This window comes from Coregonus lavaretus, assembly GCF_964263955.1.
Source record: "Coregonus lavaretus genome assembly, chromosome: 21".
Lineage (NCBI taxonomy): Eukaryota > Metazoa > Chordata > Actinopteri > Salmoniformes > Salmonidae > Coregonus > Coregonus lavaretus.
In genome coordinates, this window is record NC_140008.1 from 46,060,781 (window position 1) to 46,073,746 (window position 12,966).

General features: G+C 43.8%; 1 protein-coding gene across 1 annotated transcript in view; it reads right to left on the bottom strand.

Moving 5' to 3' along the window:
- Positions 1 to 6,133: 6,133 nt before the first annotated feature.
- Positions 6,134 to 12,966, bottom strand: part of anos1b (anosmin 1b) — a gene marked incomplete at both ends in the record, with an annotated part of 96,511 nt that continues 89,678 nt past the window's right edge. Inside the window, 6 exons of the mRNA XM_084186256.1 lie at positions 6,134 to 6,274; positions 6,410 to 6,639; positions 6,906 to 7,077; positions 9,223 to 9,317; positions 10,605 to 10,817; positions 12,703 to 12,838. Of these exons, the coding sequence (XP_084042382.1) occupies positions 6,134 to 6,274; positions 6,410 to 6,639; positions 6,906 to 7,077; positions 9,223 to 9,317; positions 10,605 to 10,817; positions 12,703 to 12,838 (987 nt within the window). The remainder of the gene's footprint in view (positions 6,275 to 6,409; positions 6,640 to 6,905; positions 7,078 to 9,222; positions 9,318 to 10,604; positions 10,818 to 12,702; positions 12,839 to 12,966) is intronic.

The following is a 12,966-nucleotide window of genomic DNA, read 5'->3' on the forward strand; positions in this document are numbered from 1 at the left end:
ACTTAATGAATGTAAATGTATATATTCATGGTATAAAAAAAATAGAATTTTACAGTATACAGTTCACAAACTATAGCCTACTAAGATAGGCACCTGGAACAATGCTGGTATACAATAGGTTATGAGCAGTGAACCTCTTACTTATGAGCAGTGGATTGGTCTGAACCACTTTAGTAGGCCTAGTGATTTTCTTTTGACTAATGAGAAAACAATCATCAAAAGGCAATATTGCATTTTGAAAAGCAAATACTTAGATGAAATATGTAGGCAAATTCTGACATCAGTGGACTTGCGTGAGGGGTGTGGTGAAGAATTAGGTAGGGCGTTTTGAATGGGCTGACACAGTGTTGTGCTCTTTAGGCCACGCAGTGCTACTGTTACTTTCCCCAGATTAAATTGCATTCTTATGTCAGACAGTCAAGATACGGTAAATAGCCTACAAGCAACGTGAAAAAAGGATGACCAATTATCTGCCTAACACCCAAACATGCGGCTTCACAGCAGCATAAACCACTATAGTCCCCTTTCCATTATATTACTTGTAGAAACTGTAGGCTACTTTAGGATGTTTCTTTAAATCAATTTGTAAGAGGGAACCACTTATTATGGCTTAGTATATTGCTGACTGACCTTCTAATAGGTTAGGTAATATAGGGCTTTATGCGATAATAAGCGGATCTTCATAGAGTTTATTATAGGCCTATAGTAGCCTAGGAGTAGCTATAGATTAAAATACATATAGACCTACGTGTATATCCTCATAGCTTATATACTGTATATATAGCCTACCATGCAATTACGTTTATTACCTTACGCGCATTCTTTCTGTTGGCTACCACTGCATCATATTGACATGCGGCATGTTTCGCGACAGGTGCGTTTATTTGCTTGGGTTCTATTGGCAACTAACAGATGGATGGATGTATTTTCTGAAGGTGAAAGCCAAATCATGGCACAGCTGCTCTATTTGGATAGGCAGTGAGAATTCAGTACATAATTGTCTTGCTTATCAGAAATATGCTGTGCCGAAGACCATGACAATAGAGGGGCGGTTATGGCCATTATGCAGATAATAATAAAAAATGTAAAAATGTAAATGTAAAAATAGATATAGGGGTTGAACGGGCATATAAAGGGTGTAGAATGTTTAAATAGTATATTTTTGAGGTTCTCAAGGCTGCAATATTGATATAACACCGTTTTTATAAGTATTTACATACACTTGTTTTCTGCCATGAAGCTCTATACACCCCTAGAAAACATTCTAGTTTAACAAGCCATGTCTGGTCATGGAATCTAAAAAAAGTATATATTTTTTGTAGCTCAGACTTGTGGTTTGCCACAAAATATATTTGTGATGAATCAGATTTATTTGTGCAATCCCATACTCCTGCTGGCCATGGGGTGCTCAGTAGCGCCCCCCAAAGGTGCAATATTTCCCAACTTTAATGATTTGTAAATCAAGAACAGATTAACATATCCTAACGTTATTTAACATTAAGGTTTACTAAGGGACCCTAATTAAAGCATGGTGCTCCCACATTTCAAGCTTAAATATGAATGACTGAAAAACATTTTTAAAAGCGCACCACTTCAAACATTGAGTTGGCAGATGCAGCACAGCGTTATGTTGGTTTTAACGGAGGTACATATGAATTTACACGCATATTAGGCCACACACAGAGATTCCAGCTGAACACTGTCTCTTTAACTACCTTAATTTCTCAATAACAGTCTCTCTACTTCTCCCTAAATCCTCTAGGTCAGGGTTGCCCAACCCTGTTCCTGGAGAGCTACCCTCCTGTAGGTTTTTGCTCCAACCCCAGGTGTTACTAAACTGATTAATCTTATCAACCTGCTAATTATTAGAATCAGGTGTGCTAGATTAGGGTTGGAGCAGAAACCTACAGGATGGTAGCTCTCCAGGAACAGTGTTGGGCAGTCCTGCTCTAGTTTGTATCAGCTGTGTCGGTGAACCCCTCCCGCATCTGAACTGCCTACATAGAGGGCACAGCATGATCAGAGGTGAGAGGTCACTTGGTTGGGTCAACAGGAAGTATTATTAAAGAGATGCTTTACATCGAAATACAGATAGAGATATAGCAGTCCCAGAGTTAATGATCCAAAGTACGTTTTGCATTCCACCTCCTGATGACTATGATGACTGACATAGTGTTAGAATAAAAAAACACAAGGCTTAATCATGCTCTCTCTCTCTCTCTCCATTTGTCTCTCGTCTGCAGGTATGTTTTGATGTGAGAGAGGATGCCAACCCCCAGTCCCGTCATCGCCACCTCACCCGCTCTCAAGATAACCTTCGGGCCAACTGGGGGCCCAAGGCTGGTTGGGAGACACTGCTAGAGACACTATTATGTAATTGTGATGAACTGAGAAAATATGAAGTTTAGTAGCACTGTAATTCATTAATCATATGCTGTCTTCCCTGCTCCTCTGTTCTTATCTCTTTCCCGTTCTGTCTTTTACACTCTCTCACACCTCTCTCCCCACCTCCTCTTTCTTCCTGTCTTTATAATGTACACCAGGTGTGCATTGAAGTACAGATTGAACATGTATTTATAATATAAACTCAGCAAAAAAAGAAATGTCCCTTTTTCAGGACCCTGTCTTTCAAAGATAATTAGTAAAAATCCAAATATTCACAGATCTTCATTGTAAAGGGTTTTAACACTGTTTCCTCCTCACGGACTGCACCAGAATGGGGGCGTGCTCAGTCCTCTTTTTTTTCCTGTAGTCCACAATCATCTCCTTTGTCTTGGTCACGTTGAGGGAGAGGTTGTTATCCTGGCACCACACGGCCAGGTCAATGACCTCCTCCCTATAGGCTGTCTCATCGTTGTCGGTGATCAGGCCTACGACTGTTGTGTCGTCTGCAAACTTAATGATGGTGTTGGAGTCGTGCCTGGCCATGCAGTCATGGGTGAACAGGGAGTACAGGAGGGGACTGAGCACGCACCCCTGAGGGGCCCCCATGTTGAGGATCAGTGTGGCAGATGTGTTGTTACCTGGTTTTCTCAGGAGTCCCTAAAACATGAAACAACACTAATTACAATGTCATACTCATGTCACAATGCCCAATGCCCATAAAATTAGCTAGTCAGCTAGCATAATAAATAACAAAGATAATAATAATAATAATTGCTTGCTAAATTTTTATGACAAAAATATTATGCATAACCGTTTGTCTCTACATGAACTAACATATTCCTCTCAACTAATTTGTTTTGCATGATTCGTTTTGACGTTATATTACTTACATTTGCTTCCATCCTAGTATTTCTGTCAGCCATCTATGCTGAAGAAAGTCTCCAGTGTTGCATCGCATAGAGTCAAATCCGTCATGAGAACCAAGGGTGTGTTCGTAAATTCAGTGCGTTGTCAGATTGTCAGTTAGTAAATTCAGAGCGTTTCACTCTTGAAGCGTTCAGAACGCACACTGGACGCTCTGACGGAAGAGTAGGGTTGATCCGAGCGTTCTGGCCTCACAACAGCAGTCAAGCACACAATCTAACTGGCTAATGTTGGCTAGCTTGCTAGCTACTTTGACACAAATTAGAGAAAATCTCACTCTGACCATTTTACTTACCCTAGCAGAGGTGTTTAGGCTGTTTTCATGTTATCCATAGCGTTGGTGACTGTAACTGTGCTGCTGGCAACAATTTAACTATGCTTTTTTGCCGACATATTCAACGGGTGTTGAGCGTTCGTAAATTCATGAGTTATTCTACGCTCTGGCACACTCAGACGAGAGTCCTCTGAAATCGGAGTAGATGGCCAGAGTGAATTTACGAACACACCCCCAATCAGCCACGCAAAACGGTCTTGAGTGGCAACAATTCTGCCTAATTAGTTGATTCGCTCTCCATACACCAACTCCTTTCGACACACCCACTCACCCATACTCTGATTGCCAAATTGGGCTGCAGCTACTCATACCTCTTGTGGATGGGAGGTGAAGAGCCTCTTTGATACATGCAGTGATGAACTACCAAAGTTTCTCCTTTTCTCATGTTTATCTATTGACCAAGAACAAACCAAGCCAGATAATTTGTTGTGACCTTTTTTTACTTCTTTATTTTATGGCAAGAATTATGTATACTAGTTTACATGACTCCAAGTACAATATTTATAAAAAATAATAATGGTATGATACAAGGTAGGCAAAAGCCCCACAACGCTGCCATGTCAAAAGTGGATGTTGGTATTTTGGCAGCTCAATGAATCAACAGTGTTTCCAATGGCACTTCACTGCCATTAGACTCACATTCTAACCTCAACCATCCTCTTGATGGTCAGTAAATGGAGAGGCCTCTTACAGAACACAAGAGAATAACTGCTTCCACCTAGCCTCTGTACCTGTCTACTAAAGCTTAAGTTTAATCTTATATTTGGCAAACCTTCCCCATCCCTTTCACACATGGACACAAACATATTTACCAGGATGGTGATTGTGTTCAGAAGGGTGAAACATTTGGAACGTTGCAGATAGAAATGCAATGCATAGAGCTGACATGATTGTAAATGTACCATGACGAACAACAATGTCTGTTCTACATAACATAAGTATATCTAAACATTCTGTAACAGTGTACCCTCTTGAATTAGCCACAGGTCATGAAAACACCACATATTATAATACTCTTTAATTACATTACAATAAATAACACTGGAACAAGAATATATATCAGAGGGTTACATATATCAGTCACTGGGGTTATCTACGCTTGAAATAATTTATGGCATAGGATTACAAAAATCCTACACTACAACAGATTACAAACTGCTTTATGCAGGGAAATTTTACTTGTATGACACAATTCAGTACTTGTGTAAAAAAAAATACTAATATGATTACATTATACATGAAAACTATCATCTCTAAACATTGAACATACATGTATTGTAACTTTAATGGCCAGACTTGGTATAGATTTACTTGATCTTTCAGGTGAAGGTGATGTCCATCATGCAATATATCTGTGTGATAAAGACAAAACAGAGACTGGGATTGCGTGCTTGCGTGTGTGTGTAAACAGACAGGCTGTGGCGATATGTTCTCAATACGCGCGACTGCGATGGTGATGAAGAGCTCGGGGGAGGAACCTAAAAAACAGAGAGAGGATGGTGATTGGTGGGATCAGGCAGAGCATGAAGCACGCTGGGGGGAGGAACCTGAAAAACAGAGAGAGGATGGTGATTGGTGGGATCAGGCAGAGGTTATATTTGATATAAACAACCTGTGTCATTAATGCAAATCAAACCAAAAACTCTCACAAAAATCCGATACGGTACATTTCTCAAATTACTCCCTGTTCTCTATGTAAAGCCCTACGCTTGGCCAAAGCTGCAAGACATAAGGCTGTGGCTAAAAGGAGTGCACCAAATAAAGACTTATGGCCTGATAAAAGGACAATCTTAGTAGATTCCATTTTAATTTGTGATTAGTTAGAAGTTGTGCACAGAGATGGGAGACCTCCATCGTCGTTCAAAATTGGACAAACGCAGGCTCTTTCTGTTGAGGTACCAAAGCTTTGATTCTCCCTCTCTGGCTCCCTCTCCTAGTGCTCCCACTGTCCTCCAAGTGTCCATTCTGAATGGGAATTATGGAACACTGCAGCACCATACCAGGTAGTGTCTCTGGGAGTCTCTTTTTCTCTATGGAACTAACTCTGTGTTCCTGTTCCACAACTCTCGCCAGGTTTAAAATAAATAAATAACCCAACCTAGAAGAGCGAAATAACCCAACCCTAGAAGAGCGAGCTTTTCTATCTCACACACTCTTATGGGTTACTAACACTACACGCACACACACACTCTCTCTCTCTCTCTCTCTCTCTCTCTCTCTCTCTCTCTCTCTCTCTCTCTCTCTCTCTCTCTCTCTCTCTCTCTCTCTCTCTCTCTCTCTCTCTCTCTCTCTCTCTCTCTCTCTCTCTCTCTCTCTCTCTCTCTCTCTCTCTCTCTCTCTCTCTCTCAGGGGTCATGGAGCCAGTTGACAGGGGGGTTTGTTTAATTTATTTTTTGACTCAGTAGAAATTGGCTGTTAAGGAATTGGTTATTATGTCAGTGAGTAGTTTGTCTTGTGAGTGTGTGAGATGTTAGGTCCTGAAGCAGTACCTCATTGCAGAGTGGCGTTGAGGGAAGGTGTGTGAAGCGTCCGGGCCACTGAGGGGCCATTGACCCTTGCTGACAGCACCTGGACCTGCAGCTTGTACACACTGTCTGGCTGCAGCCCCTCCACTGTCAAAGAGTGCTGGTCCTAGGGGAGGGAGAGCAGCAGAACATGAGTACACAGGGAGGGAAGTATATGGATAGCTTGCAGTCAGAGAAGATAGCACACAACCACACACACACACACACACACACACACACACACACACACACAGGGTCTCACCGGGGCCACTATCCGTGTCTGAGAGATGAGGGTGTCCTGTTCCTCTGTTGCCATGGCGCTGGAGGACACCTGGACCCAGGAGAACTGGAACCCTGCAATGGGCGTCTGCCCCGGTGCAGTATGGGAGAGATGCCAGCGGAACAGGCCCTGCAGGGAGCCGTTGACCGTGTGGAACTCTGCTGACAGCTTCTTAGGACGCAGTACCACCTTCCTGGACACGAGGGGGCGCTCTGACACAGGGAAACACACATTTAGACATCCTTACTAAAAAGTAATTTGGACCCATAATCAATATACAGTTAGTACAAAAGAAAGGACCTAAATATTCCAGAGGTCCTAGAATCATCGATACAACGTATATGATTCTCATTGAGAGGAAGAACCTTTGCATAAACAGTGCTTTCACACTCCTGATGATATTCAATCAGTCTGTCAGATATTCACTTGCTCCATGCTGTGTGTGTGTGTGTTAGGGCATGTGTGGAGCTGGCCATACCTTCTCTGGCACAGGGCACGGCCTTGCCCCCTCTCGCCCTGACCGCACACCAAGGTGGGGTTGTTACCACGGTAAAAGCTTCTGACCTCTGATCCCCCTCTGATGCTACGGGCGCCACAGCGATCCAGTACTTACAGGCGAACAGCAGCCCTGTGATAACATAATGTGTTCCCTGAGAGGAGAGGAGAGGAGAGGAGAGGAGAGGAGAGGAGAGGAGAGGAGAGGAGAGGAGAGGAGAGGAGAGGAGAGGAGAGGAGAGGAGAGGAGAGGAGAGGAGAGGAGAGGAGAGGAGAGGAGAGGAGAGGAGAGGAGAGGAGAGGAGAAAGAAGAGAGCAGGGGAGAGGTGAGGAGAGAAGAAAAGTGAAGATGAGAGGGGGAAAGAAGAACAGGGAGACATCATCAATCAACACAGCATAGAGGCGAGAAGTGTGTGTGTGTGAGAGAGAGAGAGAGAGAGAGAGAGAGAGAGAGAGAGAGAGAGAGAGAGAGAGAGAGAGAGAGAGAGAGAGAGAGAGAGAGAGAGAGAAAGACAGTAGCAGAGAGAGAGAAAAAGCTGAACAACTCTTCACCAGCCAGCCAGCCAACCAACTCTAGTCTCAAATGAGGGAAGAATGTAAAAGGCAAACAGACAGGAACAAAAGGATGATAAATAAAATAGTTATGACGATGAAAGCTGTGCGCTACGCTGCGATATGCGATCTCTCTAGCCTCTCTCGTAAAGCGACAGGTCATACTTCTCACACAGTTCCATTACACACACACAGCGCCCAGCCAGGCCAAATGACAGATGCAGTGGGAGATAGCTAGCTACAGATCCTTGCTTCTCTGGTCTTGGCAGCCGCACTGCTTTCTGTCGCAGATCTGCTTTGGCTCGTTTTTATGAAGATGAAGAAGATAGGCTACACTCAATAAGAGTCTGATCTCAGTATGAAGCAATATGTGGCGCAGAGACAGAGTTAGCAGATATGGTCTCTCTCTCTCTCTCTCTCTCTCTCTCTCTCGCTCTCTCTCTCTCTCTCTGAGATGCTGTGAGATAAGAGGAATTGTTACAGTTCTCTCTGGCCTTGAGCCCAGAGAATCAATGGTTTAATGCTATTTGTTCCCGATGCCCTCCCTGCTAGAGTGGTACATTGGCACAGTACAGAACACAGTACATAAATAATTTAGTGGCGGTAGTTGCCAACACCTAGAATGAGTTCCCCTAGAAGGATAACTTTTCTGGAACATTATGCATGACTAAAATGTCTCTAATAATGTTATCTGAGTCACAACCCAACTGAAACCATGGAGAAACATGTTCTGTTCTGGGGTGGGCTGGCTGAAATGACTAGGCTGGGTCTAAGTCAGAGTTGGACTGGTCCTATAAGGCATTAAATTACATACTTGACTCTGTGACACCAACACCAGACCCTTTTCTCTCTCTCATCCATATCAGACAACACCTCACTACTCTCTATGCATCGTAATCCCTGTGGTGCAGGACTGGGACCTATGAGTGTTGGATATAGATTAAAATGTGGTTGAGGTTGTAATCTAAACCCTAAACTGTTCTGTCCTGATGGATGGGGGCAGGAGCAAACAGAACTGGCCAGCCAGTCACATTCCTCTGTCTATTAAACAACAGCAGCAAGGTCCTCTGGGTCTCTGGCTGGTTCTATTGCTGAAGTCCAAACCCTCCAAACCCCAAACACACACACCCAGGGTAACTACTAGAGGGAATAGGACTCCAGTCAAATCCATTGGAGTCATATCATTTCTAGGTGGCTCATATGCTCTCAATCTCAATCAGTGGTTCCCAAACTGTTTTTCTGCTGTGACCCATCAAAAGCTTATAAAAAGCTTCTTGATTATTCACCCAATAAACCAAACCAATGTCTCTCGCTGGCTGTATACAATCTAGTCATCACCTACCAGATGGAATCAGTCACAACCCACCATTGGGTCCCAACTCAGTCTCTACCTTTTGGGAAAACATTGTCCTGATTGACCAGAGCCTAAACAGTTCTAGAGGTGTGGCAAACCATGTTAAAGCTTGTGTCCATGATACTAAAAGTCCACTCCAGCGGAGGGAGAGTTTATTCATTATATGACTAATCCAATAGTCACACACTGTGGAGAAGCTGAGGGATATAACGTAGCATATCACTGAGACCAGCAGTTACAATTCCAAGGTAAACCCCATTGGCCTCCTTCAAAACGGCGGTAACAATTCAATATAAAACAGTATTGGAATCTTTCACAATATCAGCCAAGAGCCATCTGGCCTAACGGAGTTGTGGAAATGCTGTTAAAATCTGTGGCTGGCTCTGAAACTTACCTGCACAGTGGCTTTTTTCTCTGTCTTGGTGATGTTGCTGGCACACACATGAGGATACCACCTCAGTACGTATGTAGTGAAGTCCTTAGGGGTTTCTGTAGCACAACAGAAGGTGGATACAGTGTTATGTTTTGTGGTGCTATATAATAAGGTCATGTAGGCCTATAGAGAAACATATTGGCTGTTGTAGTACAAACACCAGTAGAGCAAAGACCCAATGTCAGTTTTGAGTGTTATTACAGTCTCGAACCAGGGTTTCTGAATCAGATACGGAGCGTGAGTAGCCTGTTGGATAGCCTCTCTCTCCATCGCTTCCTTCTTTCATCAGATCCATCTCCCCATGATCTCCAGGTTGAACCCCAGACAAAAATTATCTCTATCTTTCTTTCTCTTGCTCCCTTTGTCTCTTGCTCTCTATCTCTCTCTCTCTCACACACACATCTGCTCCCCGTTATGTTCCCATATTAATGTTATTAAATTTGTCCTCATGTTCCTCTTATTCTCTCGCAGGCAGATAATGTCCAATCACCACCTCTTATTTATGAAGCACAACGCCTGCCATCACCTTGCCAAACACACTATTCTAAGATGTTGCTTATGGAGCATATTTGAAATGGGCTTTGTGAAAAACAGTGTTTATTGGAAACACTCAAAGATGAACAAGCACACAGCAATGTCTCTGGCTCTGGATGTCTGTGTAGTGTGTGGGGGGGGGGGTTTGTGGTTTCCCTGGATGGCTTCTCACACCTCTACTGGGAGTCAGTTCACTCAGCTGCTACAGTGGTGCCTCTATTCTAAAGACACAAGTAGTTGGTATAACAACACATATGACTGTTATGACAACACATATGATTGCACTACAGATGTAGTATCTTTAATTTGAGCCAGTTTGCTACAGCAGGAAAATAATCCTGCAGCAAAAGGAAATGTGAATTATGTGGATTATTATTAATGGGCATTTTTGTAGGGGTTGATACATTTTTCTTTAGGGCAAATCAAGTCTGAAATTTCAGTGGATATTACAAACTTTAGAAGCCTTTTTAAAACTCAAATACACTACAAGTTTGCATTTCCAGCTGCGCATGAAAATGTTCAGCAACAAAACAGTGATCAAATTAAGATCCTACATCTGTATCACTTTAAAATTGTCAGACTGGGAAAGGGCAGATGTGAGAGACATCCTGGAACCCCACTTAACTAAGTAACTAACTGACCTAGTGACTGTGGGAAAGAACCCAAACCATAAAGGAGTAACGGGTGCTGCCTGTTTCCCAACCTTCCCATGACCCATTCTGTGGGATTCCTGTGGCTGTAATATCAACAAGGAGATTAGGAGGGGTGTAACGTCTTGTTGTCTTTTTTGTTGTTGTTGTATAACTTGCCCTGGTGCCATCTCTTCCAAAAGACCTTGACCTGCAGCTGGTCATTGTGGTAGTGGGGGGCAGCGGCTTCCAGGTGCAGGTTGTGTGGGGTAGCGAGGTGGGGGGCAGGTTCGGAGGCAGCAGGGTTGATGAGGTGGGGGGCGGAGGGGAGCTCGTTGGAGAACTCTCCTTTAGTCTGCACAGGACCTGGTGGGGCAGGTAGAGATGACAAAGCTGATTTAGGGAGAGAGAGAGAGAGAGAGAGAGAGAGAGAGAGAGAGACGAGAGAGAGAGAGACGAGAGAGAGAGAGACGAGAGAGAGAGAGAGAGAGAGAGAGAGAGAGACGAGAGAAATGGAAGGGAAGGCGGAGAGAAAGGGAAGGGGGAGAGAGAGGGGAGGGGAGAGAAAGGGGGAGGAGAGAGAGAGGGGAGAGAGAAGAAGAAGAAGAGAGAGGGAAGAGAGAGATGCAGTTTCATTTGGCACAAGATCTCTGAATTGAAAGAGGGCAGAATATGTTGCTTCACACCAGTTAGAACATTGCAATATGTACCCTAATACTAAAAAACCAACTATTTTTGCCCCTTTAGCACTATATGAAATACAGTCAGGATGAAGATTGTGTATAACTTAAAACATGACATCATATTACATTTGATGACAGCGTATGTTATACAAACAACACATGAATTAGTACCATCAGAAATGGCCTTAATGCTGTCTGTCCATAGTGTCCAAACTAGGAAAACACACTCAGCCTTAAACGTTTAGTGCTGAAAACTCAATGCATTTTCCTCCTGTCCCCTATTGTACAAGTAAAGGACCATTCCTCAGCACAGAAGTAAAGCACCATTCCTCCTACACAGGTCAACCACTTTTCTATAAATATTTATGCTGCCTGAACTGCCATTCAAAGAGCCTTATTGCCAGCGTATAGCACGTAAAGGCAAGGTATATCCATGAAGTGGGATTTTTACAATCCAAGTTGCGTTTTAAAGGCCACATGAGGGGAACACCAGGTGCTGATAAAAATGAATGAAAAAATGTAAGACTTATAAAAAAGGAGCTGACTTACAAGAAAAATTATATTAATTGGGCCATAGGAAAATAACAAACATGTTTTAGCTACTTTATGAAAAATGGATTGGGCTAGCAGGATAATTAAGCCTGCCATTGAGAGTCCATGTGGGACTGACCAAAACCAACAGAAAGCTGTGAGGGTTCAACCAATGCCCCCATGATATGTGTGTGCATGTGTGCCTGCATGCGTTTCCATGCGTGTGTGTGCGTGTGTGTGCATCTCGAAATGCTTCTGCCAGAATTTGGGGTGAGGATTTATGCAACCTAATTAAGAACAGAAACAACAACAGGAGAGAAACCCACAGAATGTGGCGGATGCTGGTGTGTGTGTGTGCACATGTGTGCGTGTGTGTGTGTGCATGCGTGTGTAGCACATGGGGATGTGTGAAACTTACTCCTCAGCCTGAAGTGTCGCCACTTGCGCCGCCGAATAGCTAGCTTTTCAGGTGGCGCCGACTGGTAAGAAGCTTCAGGAGGGCTGTAACGTGTGCTAGCAAGGTCCTGGGTTTGAGCCTCGGTGTGAGCCGAAACAGGAGGAAGTGGTACTCGCTAAGCAAGCAGTGTGACGTACTTTACAGGTGCATGCGTATGTATGTGTGTGTACGCCCAACTGAAAGGTCAGGCTAAAGGTTAAATGGTGCTCTCTGGGAGGGGTCCCCAGGCCCCTCCTATTGATGACCTCACAACCATTGGGACGTTGATAAGCTCTGATCAACAGGACTGATACAAGCCAGGCCCTAGCTTCTGAGGAAGAGGGTAATGTCTTTCAGCCTAGCCCTCAGAGGGAAGCAGCCAGGTCAGGGTAGGCGTCGACACCCAGAGCCACTGTTTGGAAGGTAGACTATATGAACCCTGTGGTTAGATTGCAGTGTAGAGATTATCCAGTTCTCTTTTGTACCTATGCTGTGATATCCAACATGAGTTTACCTTTCTCTGGTATAGTAATGTACCTGTAGTCTGTGTAGTAAATGTTTATTTACCTGTGATTTGTATAGGTGAGTAGTTTACCTGTAGTTTGAGTGGTAAGGGAGAGTAGTTTACCTGTAGTTTGAGTGGTAAAGGTGAGCTGGGCACGGCTACTCTTCAGGCGTTTCTGTCCCCAGTAGGAGATGGCCTGGACCTGGATCAGGTAGGAGGTACCTGGCAGCAGACCCTGGAGATCCATCTCACACACAGCCTGACAGAGACACAGATAATACACAGACAAAACACAGTCATTATAGTCACAGCCACTGACAGGGGCAGCACAGTCAACACAGTCACCACAGAGCCTGACAGAGACATAGATAATACACAGTAATATAA